This window comes from Phacochoerus africanus, chromosome X (genome assembly GCF_016906955.1).
Source record: "Phacochoerus africanus isolate WHEZ1 chromosome X, ROS_Pafr_v1, whole genome shotgun sequence".
Lineage (NCBI taxonomy): Eukaryota > Metazoa > Chordata > Mammalia > Artiodactyla > Suidae > Phacochoerus > Phacochoerus africanus.
Window position 1 is genome coordinate 115,475,574 of NC_062560.1, and position 17,599 is coordinate 115,493,172.

Here is a 17,599-nt window from a genome sequence, read left to right on the forward strand (position 1 = left end):
ATTGTTGTTAACGCAGATGCAGCCCTGACGGATGGGATTTTAAGCAGAGTAACTCCAGGAAGGATGTTCGTTCATAGAGGTTGAGAGAGTTGGGCTGCAGGCCTCCCCCAGCCCCTGCCGCTAGCAGAGAAGGTCACGGGGGTTTTCAAAGGGGCCTCAGAATCTTCTGGAGCAGGCTGCCTGCCCTTTCTCTCCTCACAGCTGGTCTCAGAGCAACCCCTGCACCGTCCCGCTGCCCCAGTGGACCAGTGAGCTGCCCTGTCCCCTGCCTCGGGTTCTCCTGGGTCGAGTGGCGTCTCCGGGTTGGGGGAGCCCTTCTTCAGAGGAGGCGGTTGGCGCTGGGCTGAGATCACGGGGCCTGACAGCACAGCCTCTGTTCCCAGGCCTCTGGCCTGTCCTGGCTTGGGCGGGTCGCCGTCGCCGTCGGCCTTCCCAGCCCCGCCCGTCGAGCCTGCGCTCATCGCCGCCCAGGGCTGGCCATGGGGCTGGAGCCCAGGGGCGCAGAGTGCGGTTCTGGCTTCTCCGAGACCCCAGGCGTCCCCGTGCTCACTCAAGCCAGGTCTCCCCATGAGCAGTCTCGCGTCCCCCGAGCTGCTGAGGCCTTCCTCTAAGTGGCCTAATGACATAGGCTCTTTAGATCCGTATCCTTGGCATCCGTTCAGCGTGAACTCACAGGGCAGAAGATGAACCTGTGTCCTGGCCGGAGCTGCGGTACCTGACGGTCTCGGCAGCATCTCCTCCCCGTTGATCTTCATAGGCCAACAGGAGATCAGAGATGTGAGCCACGGAGCGGGGAGGGCACCTCAGCAATTCGTCTCATCCAGGTGAACAGAAGATCTAGCCGTCAGAAGATCTAGCCGTCAGAAGATCTAGCCGTCACCGGGCTTGCCGGCTCCTTGGTAGGAGGGCCCTAAGGAAGACCCTTCCCCATCCCAAGATTGAGCAGGTGACCTCGTCCCAGTGGGTCTTTTATTTTCACTAGAGGGTCCTAAGAGCAGAGTTTGGTTCTCCCCCAGGTCTCCATCGTCTGCTGGTAAGCCCTGGTTCATAGGGGCCATGCAGCTCTTCCCTCTGGGCTGGCCTGCTGCTAGAGCTCGGGTCCTCTGAGCTGCTGGCACTTTCAGAAGTGTTGTCCGGTGCCCCAACCGTTCTCAGGTCCAGGATCCTTGCAGCTGGGCTCTTGGCCAAGATCCTGAGCTCTTATCTTTCCCACATATCCCCTGTGAATTGCTAGGCTTTGAAGATAAAGTCCTCTTTTGCAGGCATCTGCTTCTTGGGACGTCCACATTTTTAGAGTGTGATTGAATAATAATACATTGTGCTTACTGTGTGCCAGCCACTGTTCTCAGGGCTGCCAGTATTTACTACGTCATGTCTCATGACAGCCTCGTCAGGGTGGGTACTCTTGTTATCCCAATTTTACAGATGAGCGAATTGAGTCACAGAGTAATACTTAGCTGCGCACCACCCGTAAGTGAAGAAGGCAGGATTCGATCCTGGACGTTCTGGCTCCAGAGTCCATGCCCTCGGCCACTGTGCTGTAGTCCCTTGAAACTTTCTAAAACAGATGGCCCCATATTCCCCTCAGGGCAAATGCTATACTATCGGTCTTAGAACAATGTTCGTGGTTCTAACGGTCTCATGTGAAATGAAGGCTTGAATTTCTCTCATGGGAGCCCGTCCAAAGCACGTCATCTCACTTGCCCTGAGTGCAGCCATCACCAGCGCTGTCTGCCCCCCGCACGTTAGGCTGTCTGACCTCGTTCCCCTTCACTCCATGTTCACGTGCTGCCGCTCCGGGACTAGCGCTGCTGGGAAACGCACGAGAAGGTTGCTTGGGGTTTGAGGTAAATGTGATGTCATCTTTCCGAGTGCGGGACCTTTGGTGGCTTCTACCACTCCAGCCTCAGACCCCTTCTAGGGTTGGGTTTGCTGGACCTCGTGTCCCTGTCCTTCTGGTGGTGCGCTCAGTGCCTGGCACCATGAACATGCTGCTTGCCTTCCAGAGCTTCGAAACCACTCACTCGTGCTTCTCGGGTGTCAGCTGGTTGAGGGCGACTCTCTGCCCCTCCATCACCCGCTTCCCAGTTAGCTGAGCTGGAGTTGCTGGGCGCTTTGACTAGACTTGCTGGGGCACGAGGGCACCTCTGGGGTGTTTGGTCTGCAGATCGCACCGCCGCCCCTTAGCCTTGGTGTCATGATCTGGGCATCAGAGGTCAAGGTTTAGCCTAAACTGCATTCACAAGTTTTTCAGCGCGATGAGCACAGAGCCCTTCCTGGGAGCCGTGGATGCGGATATATCCAGATCCGTCCAGACCCAGAGCTGCTGCTAACGCAGTAAAGAAGCCAGACCCCGTCTGCCCCTCTGTAAGAAGAGATGGGTGGGCTTGATGGTCTCGAAGGTCACCTCCAATGCTGTCATTGTGCAGCCTTTTTTTTTTTTCTTTTTTTCTTTTTAGGGCCACACCCATGGCATCTGGAGGTTCCCAGGCTAGGGATCCAAATGGAGCTGCAGCTGCTGGTCTATACCACAGCCACAGCAACGCGGGATCCGAGCCGCGTCTGCGACCTGCACTACAGCTCATGGCAACACCAGATCCTTAACCCACTGCTCTTGGCCAGGGATTGAACCCTCAACCTCATGGTTCCTAGTCGGGTTCGTTTCCACTGTGCCACGACAGGAACTTGTCATTGTGCAGCCTTTATGCAGGTGGAGATCCACAGGGAGAACCAGCCTCCCCTTCGGAGTGGTGACCTCATGGTAGGCTGCACGCCGCGTGGGCGCGCGGGCCTTCACGTGGACCTGCCACGGAGTTTTCCCATGGTAGCGCCTGTCCTTGCAAACAGAAGAGCTCTTTTCACCGAAAGACGTGAGTCACCATGGTTCACATTAGACTGAGATACTGCTCAGGCAGACACGTGGCCCTCGGGGAAACTGGACAGATGGGGACCAAGCGGGGCTCTCAGCCCTCCGGAAATCTCATTGCCCCGCTGCCAGCAGTCCATCCTGTTGCCTGACCAAACCGAGGCTTCCTGAGTGCTGAGATGCCCAGGTCACGGCCAGACCGCATTCCTCCCCTGGGGCTCCCACTCCCGCCTCTCTGCACCAGGACCAGCCTCACAGAACCACCCTCTACCCTGAATTTGGGCCTTTCCCCCGTTTGGCAGTTGCAAACACCAAGGCTGAAGGAGGGAATGTAGGCTTTGCGGTCCTCGGTCCATGGAGCCGGGCCGTGTGTTACTGGTAAGCTGAGGTGTCAGGTCCTCCCCTGGGTCAGGTAGCGGCGTCGAGAGTAAGGAGGTGGGAGCTGGTTGCATTTGCTGCTCTTTCCTGTCCCGGATGTTAATCAGCTGGCTAAATTATAGGCTAAGGTCGTGGAATGTTTAGCCCTCAAGCATCTATCAGACTTGAAATGTCCATAACAGGTGGGCTTGGTGAAGGCCAGGACTTAGCCTGATTGAAAGGGCGTTTTGAGTCATGGCACATGGCAACATGGAAATAAAACAGATATATCACCAGTGGGTGGTAGAAATAGACTGGAAGAGAATCTTAACACCTAAAATATGACACAGTTTTCTCCCTACGAGCTTCTCGGTTTCACAAAATACTCGTTTTCCTTGGATCCGAGATTCCATCTGTTTTCTATATTTCTTTGTAAAACACTTTCTGCTTCTGTTTCTTTTATCACTTTATTTTCCTTTTTTTTAAGTGCCACTTCAAATATATGTATTTTTAACATCCAAGATCATCATTTGAAAGTCCTTTGTTCAGTGTTGTCCTGGTGGTGATTTCTGATTAGAAGCCCACAAAAACATCTCCGGGGTGTGGTTGGGGTCGTTCCTCCATCTTCGCGAGAGTCTCAGGGCACTGGCAGACTCGGGGAGACCTTTAAAACTATTGCTAGTTACGGAGTGACATGTACAAAAATCAAATGGCAGAAGCCATGGTACGTGTTTAAATGCTTAACCTCTGAGTCTTTCAAGGAATTTTTTTTTTTTGTCTTTTTACCATTTCTTGGGCCGCTCCTGCGGCATATGGAGGTTCCCAGGCTAGGGGTCTAATCAGAGCTGTAGCCACCGGCCTACACCAGAGCCACAGCAACACAGGATCTGAGCCGAGTCTGCAACCTACACCACAGTTCACGGCAACGCCGGATCCTTAACCCACTGAGCAAGGCCAGAGATCGAACCCGCAACCTCATGGTTCCTAGTCAGATTTGTTAACCACTGAGCTACGACAAGAACTCCCTCAAGGAAACCTTTTAAGTCCTGGTAGATTGTGAAATGAACAGGCCTTCACTGGGGTGAATTAGCATTTTCAGGGTGTTGAGGTATTTGATCTCATCTGTATCAGGTCTTCCCCTTGCATAGCCAATCTTTCCTTCACTCTGAAGTCAGAGACCCTTTGGGGAGGAAGGAGAATTCTAGGTTTGCTCTGATTTGGCTCTCACCTGATAAAATCACCTCTCACATGCTTCTGGGGCTGTCCTCTTGGTTTTGTTTGGTTGGTTTTTTTTTTCTCTGACTGGCATGCCCCAAGTTGAGACACTTACGCAGTGACTTTGCAGAATATGACTTGTCAGTAAGAAAAGTACTCTTCCCACCCTAAAGATTGACAGGAACATGAGATGGCTGAAGTTGTACCGGCTTTTTCTGGCAAGAGCACGTAGGACAAGAACCACATCGTATCGTGGTGCATGACTAGGTGCCTTAATCTTGCGGTTGGAGTCACTGGGTAAAATTGTTGGCGGAGGGACTGGTAAGCCTGACAAAGTTATATGGAGAAAAAACTTAGAGCATATTATTATTATTATTTTTTCTCTTTTTAGGGCTGCACCCACGTGGCATGTGGAGGTTCCCAGGCTAGGCGTCCAGTCGGAGCTGCAGCCGCCGACCTACACCACAGCCACAGCCACGCCAGATCCGAGCCACGTCTGCGACCTACACCACACACAGCTCACGGCCACGCCGGATCCGTAACCCACTGAGCAAGGCCAGGGGTCGAACCTGTGTCCTCATGGTTTCTCATCGGATTCATTTCCGCTGCGCCACAACGGGAACTCGTAGAGCGTATTGACTTCCTCGTGGTTGGCACAAGAAGAGGAGGAATGTAAAAGAAAAGTGAAGACGAAGCCACTGGTGAAGCCACGAAGACTCCCTTCCAGGTTGCTGTCAGCCTCTCGCCTCTGGCCCTGCCCCGGGCACGTAATCTGAGGGCGTGTTGCCACTTCTTCCGTGAGCCCGTGTGGAGGCTGCCCGGCCGTCTGGATCGCTGATCGTCTTCGCCTCCCGGGCTGCGCCCCTCTGCCCCCCCGGCAGTGGTGGGGGTCAGGAGGTGGAGATTCTGGGGTTCGAGGGCCGCACCAGAGTCCCCGCAGGCGCGAGCGGGGTTCCACCCGAGCCTCAGTGTCAGCACCGTTGCTCTCGGCCTGACGGCTTGCATCCCATTCAAGGCACTTGGCTGTTGACATCTCAGATGCGAACCCCGTGGTACAGCACCCCCTAACGCGCCAGGCCTCCCCACCCAGCTCTGGCCCCGCGGCCCCCCGTCGCTTCCCCGATCAGCCAGAATCCCGGCCTCTCCCGCTCCAGTGCACTGAGCCAGACCTCAGCCGCCCTCTTGGTCTGCCCCGCCATGTCCCTTCCGGCTCCCCTGTCCTCTCCTTGCCCCTGCCTGATTGTGCTCGTTCAGCCCGTGGCCCCTGACGTCTCAGTGGGACAGTCGCGGCTCCCTTCCAGGCTCCGTCCTGGCCCCCGGACTCCGTTCTCCCGAGAGCCGCCGGCCGTCTTCTTCACGGCTTGCCTTACTCGGGTCTTGCTCCCCTTGCCCAGCTGCAGAGAGGTCCCCTCCTGTGTGTGTGTCCCTTCCTACGTGGCTTTACCTGCCCCTGCTGCCTTGTCCTATGTCCCCCCCCCCGCCCCCGGGCGCGGGCTGCATCCTGCCTCTGGCCTGGGCCCTGCTTTTCTCATCCCCTTGTTCACACACACCCCTGCTTTTCTCGGTGTGCTGTAGACCCCACGTCCTTCAGGGGCCAGGGCACAGTCATCACAGCCATCAAGTCCTGTCTGATCCCCCAAAGCTGATATGACATCTGCTTTACATCTGTCTTGCTGCGCTCGCGGTGGCTCCTCGCGTGGCAGTCACCTGCATGTTGATCTCAGCCTCCTGTGAAGCAGGGACGCTCCTCTTCCTTGGGACCAGCATAAAGCCCTGGCACCACCCCGCGGACATCTGCTCCAGGAGTGTTCTTCTAAGATGAGCGACTGCATAGGGGATACGGTCTGTAGGTGGAGCCACGGGGAGGTTACGCGGAAGTGCAGGGTGGCTGGAGACAGGATGCCTGGCTGCCCTCGGAGGTCGGTGGGTCTCGGAGGTCTTGTGCACGAGGGGGCTTAGGAGTTGTGACGCCCAGCATTCACGGAAGGACCATCCTGCTGTTCGCTGGGCCACGAAAGGCTGGAAGGCCTGAAACGTGGCCTTCAGGCACCAAAGAGATTGGTTCCTCAAACCTCGGCGGGCTCCACCCAGAGTATATGAGGAGCTTTGTAAACAGTGCAGTGATTACTAAGGATGTCATCACACATCATCCTGTTAATGTGTAACGAAGGTGGCTCAGCTGCTGATGAAACCGGCGACTGGGCGTCTGCTGAGGAACTGTCAGGGTTACCGAATCGCTGGTCTAAGACAGGGCAAAGCTGCCAGCTTTCCTTACTGAAAAACTGATTTTCACCTGGCAGAGGACCTGTCTTCCCTGTTTCGCTTTTGTGTAGTTGTGTGACGAGGGGACATGGGCAGTGGGGACAGGTGTCAGAGCAGGCGTGGCCACACCTCATACAGTTTTGTGAAGGCACGGTTGGCCTGGTTGGTGAAAGTCACCGACCGAATAAATGCCGAGGCCCAGCTCACACTGGCCTGTCAGAGGTGACTGATGAATTGATGGGCAGGAAGCAGGTCTGTTGTGTTTTCTCTTGGGTTTTAGGCAAAATCGACTTAGGCTTTTTGCTAAACATTTCCTGGGCCAGGGATTGAACCGGTGTCACAGCAGGGACCCGAACTGCTGCAGCGACAATGCCGGATCCTTAACCCATTGAGCCACCCGGGAACTCCAGCCCGTTGCCATTCCGTTGTCACCTTTCGCAGTGCTCAGCCGGCTAAAGGGACGCGTCTGCTTGCTGGGAGTAGACCTCCCGAGGCCACGCACTCTGCTTGTTGTTCGCAGCCCTGCGAGGGGGGCCATTAAAAATGCCTTGGCTCTAACTAAGCGTTTACCTCACTAAATGGAAAATTTAGTGTTTATCAGAGTTAAGCATCTAATAAAATAGGAGCCTTTCCTCTGGGTGCATAGTCTCATTTGTTTTAGGAGCAAGGCCTTGTTCATACTGGCCAGTCTCCTGCCCTCGCGCAGTCAGCCCAGCTGGGAAAGAGGCCTTTCTCTCTCCGGGCTTTTTGGGGGCGCTACCGTGTGATAAATCTGCCTGTAGCATCCTGGCTTTGAGGGTGCTGTTGCCTTCTGCTAACTGGGAGCTCCTGGCAGTCCGGGCTGTCTTTAGAATAACTTCCCGTGAGACGGTGGAAGGGCACAGGCGTCCTCAGAGTCTGGCATCCGTTGCTAAGGCGGGTATGGCTCACCGGCCAGGCCTGGGGACAGAAGACGAGGAAAGCATGGCCCTGGCCCCCGAGTCAGGGTTGTCTACACTCCTTGATGTTCGGTGGCGGAAGCCACTTGTAGGGATCCGGGTGGGACTGTGTTTCAGTTTCATGTGAGGCTTGGCGAACCCTTTTCAAGTTGTGGAATTTGGTTTTTCCACACGGAGTCACTGGGGGGGGGGGGGGGGCGGGGCTGGGGGCCGTGGGGGCAGCGTTCGGCGGGGTGGCCGGGGAAGACGGCCCGAGAAAGTGACCTGAAGCCAAGCCTGGAGGAAGCAGAGGAGCCAGCGCGAGGCCCGGGGCGGAGGGCCCGGCTGCCGGGGGCGGGTGCCCCGGGGTGGGGCGCGTGAGGAGGGCGCAGGGCACGGCCCGGGCGGGGTAGCCCACGGCTCCTCCTGGGACCCCGTCTCCAGCCATCGCATGGCCCGTTGGGGTCACCGTGTTTCCATCCCCGTTTCTGCTTTCATCGTCCCTGATGGTAGAAAGCAAGGGGCTGTGTTTGTGGGACACGGTCTCTTCCTCGTGTACTAGCAGGTGTGTGCGTGTGTCTGTCCCTCCGGGCCCGCCCTGTCTGGCACTCAGGAGGGGTGCTCTTTTCAGGACCCTGCTGACCTCCGGGACAGACCCAGGAGGACACGGGCCATGCCCTCGACCTGTGTGGCCCTCGGGTCCAGTGCGTCTTTCCCCCGCTGCCGCTGGCGGTCTGTCTCGTACAGTTACTTTGACCGGTAGCAGCACAAACTCGCGTCCTTCCGGGGCCCGCGGGCGAGCTCGTCGGGCGTATAAAGTAGATTCATGGGGTGGCTCAGCGTTGAGGTATGCCACGGCCGCGTCCAAATTTTATTCCGGTACAGGGATCACTTTCTCTGCGGCCTCTCTGGCTCTGGAGCTAATTTGGATGCTGAGTAGCCCCACAGGTATTTATATGTAGTGTTTGGTATTTTTACTGGGTCCTATTCTTCTCCCTTGGATCACCTAAAATGGTTAAGAATTTTCGAGTGGGATTAAGGTTGCGATCTCTGGGGAGGGTGGGCCATCTGCTCTCGGTTATTTTCGTGTTCGCCGCTTCCCCTTAAATGTATGTTCACAACGGAGCCGCAGCCTTATCAGCCGGGCCCGGGGGACGGTGGCTCCAGGTGCGGCTCGGGACTCGCTGGCGGAGCCATGGCCTCCCACAGACATGCAGGTAAACGCGGCGGCGGCCCCGGGCGGCCCGGGCTTCTCGGAGCACAGGGTGCCGAGGGCCCCGCGTCCGACCTTTGTTTAAAAGATATTTTTGGGTGACGTGATTTCAGTCCTGTCTAAATAGTAACAGAGCCGTAGCTCCTCTCTGCTCAGGCCTTGCCTCCCTCTAATGCTGTTTCCGGGACAAAAGAGGATCTTGTTCAGGTAAAGTCAACAGCTCGAGTAGCTTATTTCTTGAAAACATGTAAACACGTTGCTCCAGAGCCCTTTGGCAGGACGTCTAGGAGGCTGGAAGTGATTGGGTGAGGAAAGAGGTTTTCGTTGTGACTGTTCGCAGTTTGGGGGTTATTTGTAAGATACAGATCTTCATCTTGACAGTGCTTTAAACCGAATTTCAATGTTTAGAAAAGGTCAACCGTGGAACATGGAGCTGCAAGAAGGAAGACTGATAACGCAAAGTCCGTGCTGCCCTAAGGCCCTCTTCTCCTCGGAAGGGCCCTGTGTCTGGTCCTCCCGGACCCACAGCCGGGAGCCTTCGGCTGTGACACGTAGCCCCCCAACTCTTCTGATCAGAAAACTGGGCAAAGCTGTGGACCCTCTAGACTGTCGGTGCCCCAAGAGTCTCCCTCTCGTTTGATGCCCTGACGTGGAGGAAGCCTCTGGCGTGGACCAGATCCCCGGGGGCCGGGGCCCGAGGGCTGCAGGGCAGGCAGGTCTCTGGGCTCAGCCTGCTGCCTCGCTCCTCCCAAGCCAGGACTGTCGCTGTGGCTCTGTGGCCCTCTTGCTAAGGAACGGTCCCCTTTCTTAGCAGCCAGGCACTTTGGCCCATCTCTCAGCTTTCAGATGAAGGGTCGATGTCATTCTCAGTGGCAGTCTTTTGGAAACAACAGTTTTGAGAACTGAGCGTTGCCTGTGGCTGTTTAGATAAAGGCAGTACTGGGCTGTTTAGATAAAGGGAGTACTGGGTCAGATTTCTCTGTCGGGGTTTGAACCAAGCGTGCTGCTGTGGGATGCGCTGCTTCGGTCCACCTGTCTGCTTGTCCTCCTTGTTCCCAAGGCTCTCGAGCTGCCTGCTGTCTCTTCCTCCACCCGGGAGCCATTGTACCAGCTCGGCACCACAGGCCCGAGACTGTGCTAATCTAATCGGCCAACGTCTGCATGCTCTGGGTGGAGACAAACTAGCCGGCTGTACCAGTTGTTCCAGTGGACCTTGGACGCATGTTAGTTAACTGGTAGAGGAACTGCCCGTTTTATTTACTAATTAAATGACAGGATAAGGAAATCTATTTCAAAGGTGACATGTTTATAACACACCCAACCTTGGATTTTGAAACTATACCACATCCTGACGTTATTCTTCTATAAATCTGGAGGCTGTAACTGTAACGAAATTAGACAAATTGCTGACACCTTCTAGGTGATTTTTAAAATCAGGAGCTAGCATCTTGTGTCGCGTTAGGTTCAATAGGTCCGTGAGAGCAGATGAGAGAGAAGTGCCCTGAAGTGGACTTTGTGTGGACAGGGTAGAGGCTCGCAGAATCGGATGGGTCAGAATCCATTTTTAGGGGCCGTCCGCATCCGGTGAGGATGTTTCAAGGGTGAGCCTTGATCCTTACTGTCTACAGAGGGCCTTCCTTTACCCTTTGGCCCTTCACGTCGAGGCCGGCCTGGGGTGGGGGGGCACGGGGCGGGGGTGTGCTGGGCTGGGGGCGCGATCCCAGGGGACCGCGTCCTAAAATAACGGAAGACTTGGGCGAGGGTGACACTGAAGGCTTTGTACTTGCCGTGACCACTAGCCGACGGCCTGCCACTTCGCCCGAGTAGAGAAACCGAAAACACATGTTGCTGCCAGTGTGTGCCCTGCTCGGCCTGCCCCGTGTCAGCACCGAGCGGCCCTGGCGGGGCGGGGAGGGGCGGGGCTTGGACCCCTGACGCCGGTGTCACCTGCCACCAGCCGCCCGCAGGAGACTTGCGGTGTTTTCCTAACACAGCGTAGGAGGCAAGTTGCTAACAACGGTCTGTTTGTAAGGGAAAAACACGTGGCGATGTTCGGCGAAATTCCCTGACTGGCCCCTTTTCGCGGGTCTCCTGAGCTCGCCCCGTGGCAGCCGCTTAGGTGTTCAATCCCCAGCCCGTCCGGCGCCTCCCCTTCCACCGCTGAGGCTTCCCCCGCCAAGGCTTGGTTCTCTGTCTGCTGAGTGTGCTCGGTAAAGCACTGTACCCTTTCCTTCGGAGCCAGTACCTATACGCAGAGTGACTAATGTACTGCTAGGTTGGACTTAGCAATTAACAGACCAGACGTAACGGGCATTTTTTTCCCGTTTGAGCGGCTGCTCATTGTTTACACTGTACATCACACCCCTCAGGGAAAATGCACAATTAGAAAAACGCTACCTGGTCATAATAATTCACTTTTTCCTTAAATCGTCTTTATTTTGAGCCATCTGGGCAGGCGGGGAGAAATGAAGATTAGCAGGAAAACATGAGCCGGATACATACAAAACCAGACACAAGATGATTAAATGCAAATTGGATCTTCTCTAATGAGGTTTATAGTTAAAAAAAAAAAAAGTTGTAACGTTGTATTTCCTGTATGTGTACATGATTAAATCGAAAGCCAAAACGATTTTGGAGATAACTGAGGTCTGCATAGGCCCCTCTCAGCGTGCTGGCTATAGTTCAGGAATTTTCTCAAAGAGGAAGCTTGTTTATTAGGTGAAGAATGATGTGTCTTTTGAAGCACACATGGCAAGAAGGTCCAGCTATCCTCTTGGAATAAATACCGAATAGTTGATCACGCAGTCGCATTTCCAGCTGCATTCTAAGTATAGGAAGGACCGTTAGTTCCACATCAGCACCTCAGGGTCACAGGAGCTGCCTCCGGATTTTCTACAACAGACGTCTTTGTTATAAAATGCTCTTAAGAAAAGAGGTTTTGGAATCCCCTGGTGGCCTGGTGGTTAAAGGATCTGGCATTGTCACTGCCGTGGCCTGGGTTCCATCGCTGGTCCCAGGAACTTCTTCATTGTATGCTGTGGGTGCAACCAAAAAAACTGTAAGAAAAAAGAAAAGAGGTTTTAGAAAGTTAATAATGGTGGTGACATCTGCAGCTGTCAGTCGGCAGGTATGGACTGTGGGAGCCACGCGGGCAAGGCCCGGGGTGGGCGGGTGGCGCCCGGTGTCCTTGCAGAGCTGGCAGCGGCAGGGTCGGGCGCTCCCTGGCATGGGCTCGGCCAGGAGGGGAAGTGGCGGCCTGCAGTCGTGTGTCTGATGGCTCCGCTCGCAGTTCGGGCCGTGCCCTCTCCCAGGCAGCAACAGCAGGTTGAGGCGGACAGACGGGGATGTTCGGGGAAGGTTAAAAGGTTTCACGCATCATGTGCCCCGAAATTGCCACGGGGGTAAGAAAAGGACTCCCCGAGAGAGAAACATCCAGTGCGTGTAATTCACAAAGATGAAAGCGAGCACCAAAGAGGACGTAAAAACACCCTTTTCATTTTTTTCTCTATCCTCTTCTTTCTAACGAAGGGAAAGGGAGGCGTAGAGCTTTTCTTTCCATGGGAAATCGAAGCTTGACTCTGCCTTGTTTTGGTGGATCCCACGAATCAGGGATTTTGCGGTCTCCTAGGAACCTCTGGGTCTCAGTGTTGTCTGTCACCTAGCAGCCGTTGTCTTAGGGTGGTTCATCTCTTTGGAGATAAGTAGTAACAAAATATGTTGCTCGTATGCAGACTGTGTGACTTTGATGCAGAGTTCTGATGCAGTAACTGTCTCTCATCAGCAGGAATGCATTGCTCCAGCTTCCTCCCAAGTACACCGTGTGAAGGCTTGAAATAGTTTTGGATCAAATAATCCTAAGGTTAGAAAAACACGAGGTAAGCGCATTTAGGTTGCCCAGAGTTCCACTCGGTTGGATTTATTGCAAAAAAATACTAAAGTTCATGAATTTGACATCGACATTATAAACGTGCCTTCAGTATTTCCAGCCTATTTACTTATTAGGCAATAAAGTCTGCAATCCTCGAAGTGCCTATTTTATCTTGACAAATCAGTGTTTCCACACACATGAAAAAGGCTTGAGTCAGCTGTGGAAATCTGTTTTAAAAGGATATGCCCTTTGAAATCTGTCTCTCCATCTGGACACAGACTCTTTGGGTTAGAGTATACAGTGGTGGGGAATGGGAGCCGACCCGGAGCTTTTCATTCTGCTGAAAGACAAAGTAATAACGCCTAAATCTCGGAGTGAAAACCACTAAAAGCAGTGGAATAACATTGCCTGGGGGGCTGATTGACTTAATTTTCCTTCTGCTTGGTTTACGACCCTGGACCGTAGGCACGATACAGGGGTGAACAGCCTCACTGACTGACTCCATGTTCATGGATGAGCCATGGATTATTCCGTCATCTGGATACCTAGAAACTCTGAGCAAGTCGTGATCTAGAACTATGAAAGTAACCAGTGAAGAACTTGGTGTTGGTAAAATGATGGTTTGAAAAGTGTGTGGTTTTAAGGTGGGAAAGGCTTGGCAGGTAAGATCTCTCTGGTACTGTGAAGCACAGTGGGTTTCCTTATCTCTGAGACCTCTGAAAACCTAAGTAGGATTCATTGTGTTTTCTGGTGCTTTGCTTCCTTGGGTGACACGAATACCTGCATTTCTCCTGTAAAGTTAGGACTCAGGAATACCCAGTGATAGGACTCCCCTTAGGTAGGTCTCTGTATGGTACTTTAATATAGAAATATCTAGAATCCATTTTTTCTTTGAACAACATCAAAAGAGAGGGACGTTACAGTGAGGAGGGTTTTAGACTCTAAGTAGAGACTTTGGTGAGGAAGGAGGTTGGGTTTTCAGACGTGGTCCAAGCAGGTAGTCCTTGCTAGAACCAGCCATGGTTACTGGCCGTGCAGGAAGCCCGTCCCGTCTAATCTTACAAGTTCTGATTTCCTGCCAAATGGCATTTGGGAGCCACTGATAATTTAATTTCCTGGCACTTACTGTTGCTGGGGATTTATTTGGTTTCTCTCCGCAGCTCTTAACAAGAAAGTAAATCTCAACAGAGCGCACAGTTTCAGTGTGGAAACACTAATAAGACAAGGATTTTATGTGACATGTGCAAGACCAGCAAGAATGAATTAATAAGGAGAGTGATTTTCAACGTTCTGTCCCTGTGATAGATGCTCTTTCCTGTAGACGTGGGGGCTGAAGACACTTTTAAAGCTGCCTCCCTAAACAGTGCGTCGTCATTCAAGGAGACGGACCCCAGGGTCCGGGCGGCTCTCCTTTTCTAAGCTGGCTGTGTAAGGGAACACCTCGGATTTCTTTTGGGGGAAAAAGGGCCAGTAAGAGCCGTTCTCTGGTCTCAGAAAATCTCTGAACCGTGACCCAAGTGTCCCAGGCCCCTTTCTTGGCACAGGACTGTCACTCCTTGCCTCGGTCGGGTCGTCGGGTGTCTGGAGAGGAGGGTCTGTGTGAGCAGATGGGCCGGGGCCGGCTGCTGGCCGCCCTTGGCTGGAGGCGGGTTCTGAGTGAGAGTTCACAGCTTCCTGGCGGTGCTCAGACGCAGGGTGTGGTTTCCTTAGCTCACTCTGCTGCTATTTGGTTGCCTACAGCAACAAGATCCAAACAAGTTGGACATGTGTTTGTATAAAAAAAACCTGGGAATGGGACCCAAAGTGGGTGTCCGGGGCCGTTCAGTTAGTGGAGGAGCCGAGGTGAGTACGGGCAGCTGCTCCTTTCTCTTCCCTCCTTCTTTCTCTTTAAATCAGTTCCCGGATGTTTGCGCGCACGACCACCGTGTTCGTGGGTAGCGGGAGAAAGTGCTCGCTCTTCTCGTGTTGTCTGGGCGCCTTAAATAATTGCTGTCTCTTTCTTTACCCGTGTAAGTTTCTTTTTCAGGGAGAGACGAAGAAATTAGCATGTGTTTATAGAAACTGAGAGCTCATAGAAATGTTTGGTACCTTTTTGGTGGCGCGATGAACAGACTGCTTTTGAGGGCTGGTGACCACAGGCCCTCGGGTTGGGGGCAGGGGGAGTTGTTCAGCTGCAGGCAGTGCGGGAGGGGTTCTTGACAAAATCCGCCTGACACTTTTTACAAAGTCATCCCCGCCCCCACCTAGATGCTGCTTGAAGATGGCAGTTTTGCAAACAACAGGGTCCTGAATCCTGACACTTCATGGACTCTATTGATCCTCACTTGCTTGGATGAAGGGGGATTTGATTTTTGGCGCGTCACGAAGCCAAACGCCACTGTGACAGATAGCTCACTGGTGCAGAACTGATTGCTCAGGCCTCCAGAGTCAGTAAACTGTCTTGGAAGTCATTCTGTAGGATCATTTCAGGGATTACAAAGTGCTCTGCCAGATTTGAAATAAATGCTTACGCACTGCTCACGTCCCTAGCATGGTCTGGTGTTGGCAGAAAGTTTGGGTTCAGATGCGCTGAATTCCGTGCCTGGGAGCGTGGGGGCCTCCTCCCTCCCCCGCCAGCCTCTCCTCCCAGGAGCTGCAGACGCTGCCCCAGCGGCCGCCCACCCACCCGCCCGCCCAGCTCAGCTCAGAGCCGCCTGGCCCCCTCAGTGTCCTCTCAGAGGCAGTGCAGGGGGATGGCCCAGTGGGACCCTCTCCCGGGACCCCAGGGACTGTCTGTTTCATCACCGGAGTCACCAGTGAACTGCCTCTGGCCTCAGCGCCCTGGCCGCAGTCCCCGAACCCCTTGGCCTTCGCGTCTCATTTGTTCTGCCTCCTTGCCCCCCGCAGGCCCCTCCAGCTACAAGGTAGGCACCATGGCCGAGAAGTTTGACTGCCATTACTGCAGGGACCCGCTGCAGGGAAAGAAGTACGTGCAGAAGGACGGCCACCACTGCTGCCTGAAGTGCTTCGACAAGTTCTGCGCCAACACCTGCGTGGAGTGCCGCAAACCCATCGGCGCTGACTCCAAGGTAGCGCCCGTGGGGCCGGGGCCTGGGTGGGGCTGGGGCGCAGAGGAGCAGCCACACTCCATCCCTGGCTGGCTGATGGGGAACACGGCCAGACGCCAGCCCTTGCGATTGTCTCAGGAGTGGAGTCTTCCAGCCTCCCCCGCATCCAGGGTGTCAGGGACTGTGTCATCCTGACGGCCACCCCCTGTGCTCGGTTCCCAGGAGGTGCACTACAAGAACCGCTACTGGCACGACACCTGCTTCCGCTGCTCCAAGTGCCTTCACCCCTTGGCCAATGAGACCTTTATGGCCAAGGACAACAAGATCCTGTGCAACAAGTGCACCACTCGCGAGGATTCCCCCAAGTGCAAGGGGTGCTTCAAGCCCATCGTGGCAGGTACCGGCCACACTCAGCCCCGGGGCAGCCAGGGAGGAGGCCCTGAGGGCAGTGTGGCGCAGGGGTGCTTGTGATGGGGATGACGCTGGCGGGAGCCGCTGCCGGAGGTTAGCATATATATGCATGCATATATACACCCGTATATATGTGTACACATATATGCTCGCACACACGCACACACTCGGCAAGTAAAGAACCTTGGAGAGAACGGGCTGTGGCAAGAGAAGGAAGCGACAAGTATGTAGCGCTTTCTCATTTGGGTTTAGTAAGTGATCGAAGCATGCTTCTTCCTGGGGTGCCATTCCCGGTCAAGGAGCCCCTTCCCACTGGAATCTCTTGAGTCCATGCAGGGGGTGGGGGCGCGCGGCGCAGGGATTCAGGCGTCTGAGCCCCACAAGGTACAAGCCAGGTTCCCCCCCCACGGACAGCGTCTGGGTCGGCATGACCGCACGGCGGGGGCGGGGGGGGGGCGGTAGGGGAGCCCACGGGCAGGGTCAGGGGAAGTGTGAGGCCAACAACTGCAGGGCCTGCGTTCCCTCCCCTCTGGAGGGCCCAGGGCGGCTGAGCGGATGCAGCCCCCTGCAGGGCACTGTCAGTGGGGCTACCCCCTCGCTTCCCCCCCGCAGGCGATCAGAACGTGGAGTACAAGGGCACCGTCTGGCACAAAGACTGCTTCACCTGCAGCAACTGCAAGCAAGTCATCGGGACAGGAAGCTTCTTCCCCAAAGGGGAGGACTTCTACTGCGTGACTTGCCACGAGACCAAGTTTGCCAAGCACTGCGTGAAGTGCAACAAGGTACGTTGTCAAGGGCGTTCTGCGCTGGCCATTGTTTCTAGAAGCATTTGACAGTTTGCAGAGCACTTGCACACACACTATCCCATTCCATCCTCACGACAGCCCTGCGACGTAGGAATTATTATTCTCGTGTCACAGAGGAGGAGACCGGGGTGGTCGAAAGCAGCGCCCAGGCCGAGGCAGGCACCCTGACTGGCTCTGGAGGCCGGCCTCCGCCACCCGGTTGCCACGTTAACCTCGCACACGGGCTCGCCTTCCCCGAGCCCCGGTGTCCTCGTCTGGAACCTGGGGATAATAATGGCACCTGCCTCCCATGGCCGTTGTGGCGATTCAATGAGATACTGTAGACCCGAGCGCCCAGCACAGTGCCTGGCACGTAGTAGGCATTCAACAAAATGGTTGTTGAATCTGAATCCGGTGCTACACTCCCTGGTCTAGGCCATCACATCTGGAGGAATCACTTACCAGGATCAGCCCTGGCATGCCGAGTGCTTTGTGTGTGTTACCTGCTCTAAGAAGCTGGCTGGGCAGCGTTTCACCGCTGTGGAGGACCAGTATTACTGCGTGGATTGCTACAAGAACTTTGTGGCCAAGAAGTGTGCTGGATGCAAGAACCCCATCACTGGTAGGCTAAAGAGTCCTTGCTAAGTCTGCCAGGCTA

The 17,599-nt window shown here is 54.8% G+C and overlaps 1 protein-coding gene across 6 annotated transcripts in view; it reads left to right on the plus strand.

Moving 5' to 3' along the window:
• The window catches only part of FHL1 (four and a half LIM domains 1), a 57,482-nt gene that overhangs the window by 37,273 nt on the left and 2,610 nt on the right, over positions 1 to 17,599 (plus strand). For 2 of the 6 annotated variants that reach the window (XM_047763990.1, XM_047763991.1), the window contains exons 3-6: positions 15,585 to 15,766; positions 15,968 to 16,142; positions 16,769 to 16,938; positions 17,377 to 17,563. In XM_047763990.1, coding sequence (XP_047619946.1) covers positions 15,611 to 15,766; positions 15,968 to 16,142; positions 16,769 to 16,938; positions 17,377 to 17,563 — 688 coding nt within the window. In that variant the 5' untranslated portion in view covers positions 15,585 to 15,610. Of the gene's footprint in view, positions 1 to 8,463; positions 8,835 to 14,515; positions 14,541 to 15,584; positions 15,767 to 15,967; positions 16,143 to 16,768; positions 16,939 to 17,376; positions 17,564 to 17,599 lie in introns of those variants that run through there. The other 4 variants (XM_047763987.1, XM_047763992.1, XM_047763988.1 and 1 more) reach the window with 4 other exon arrangements.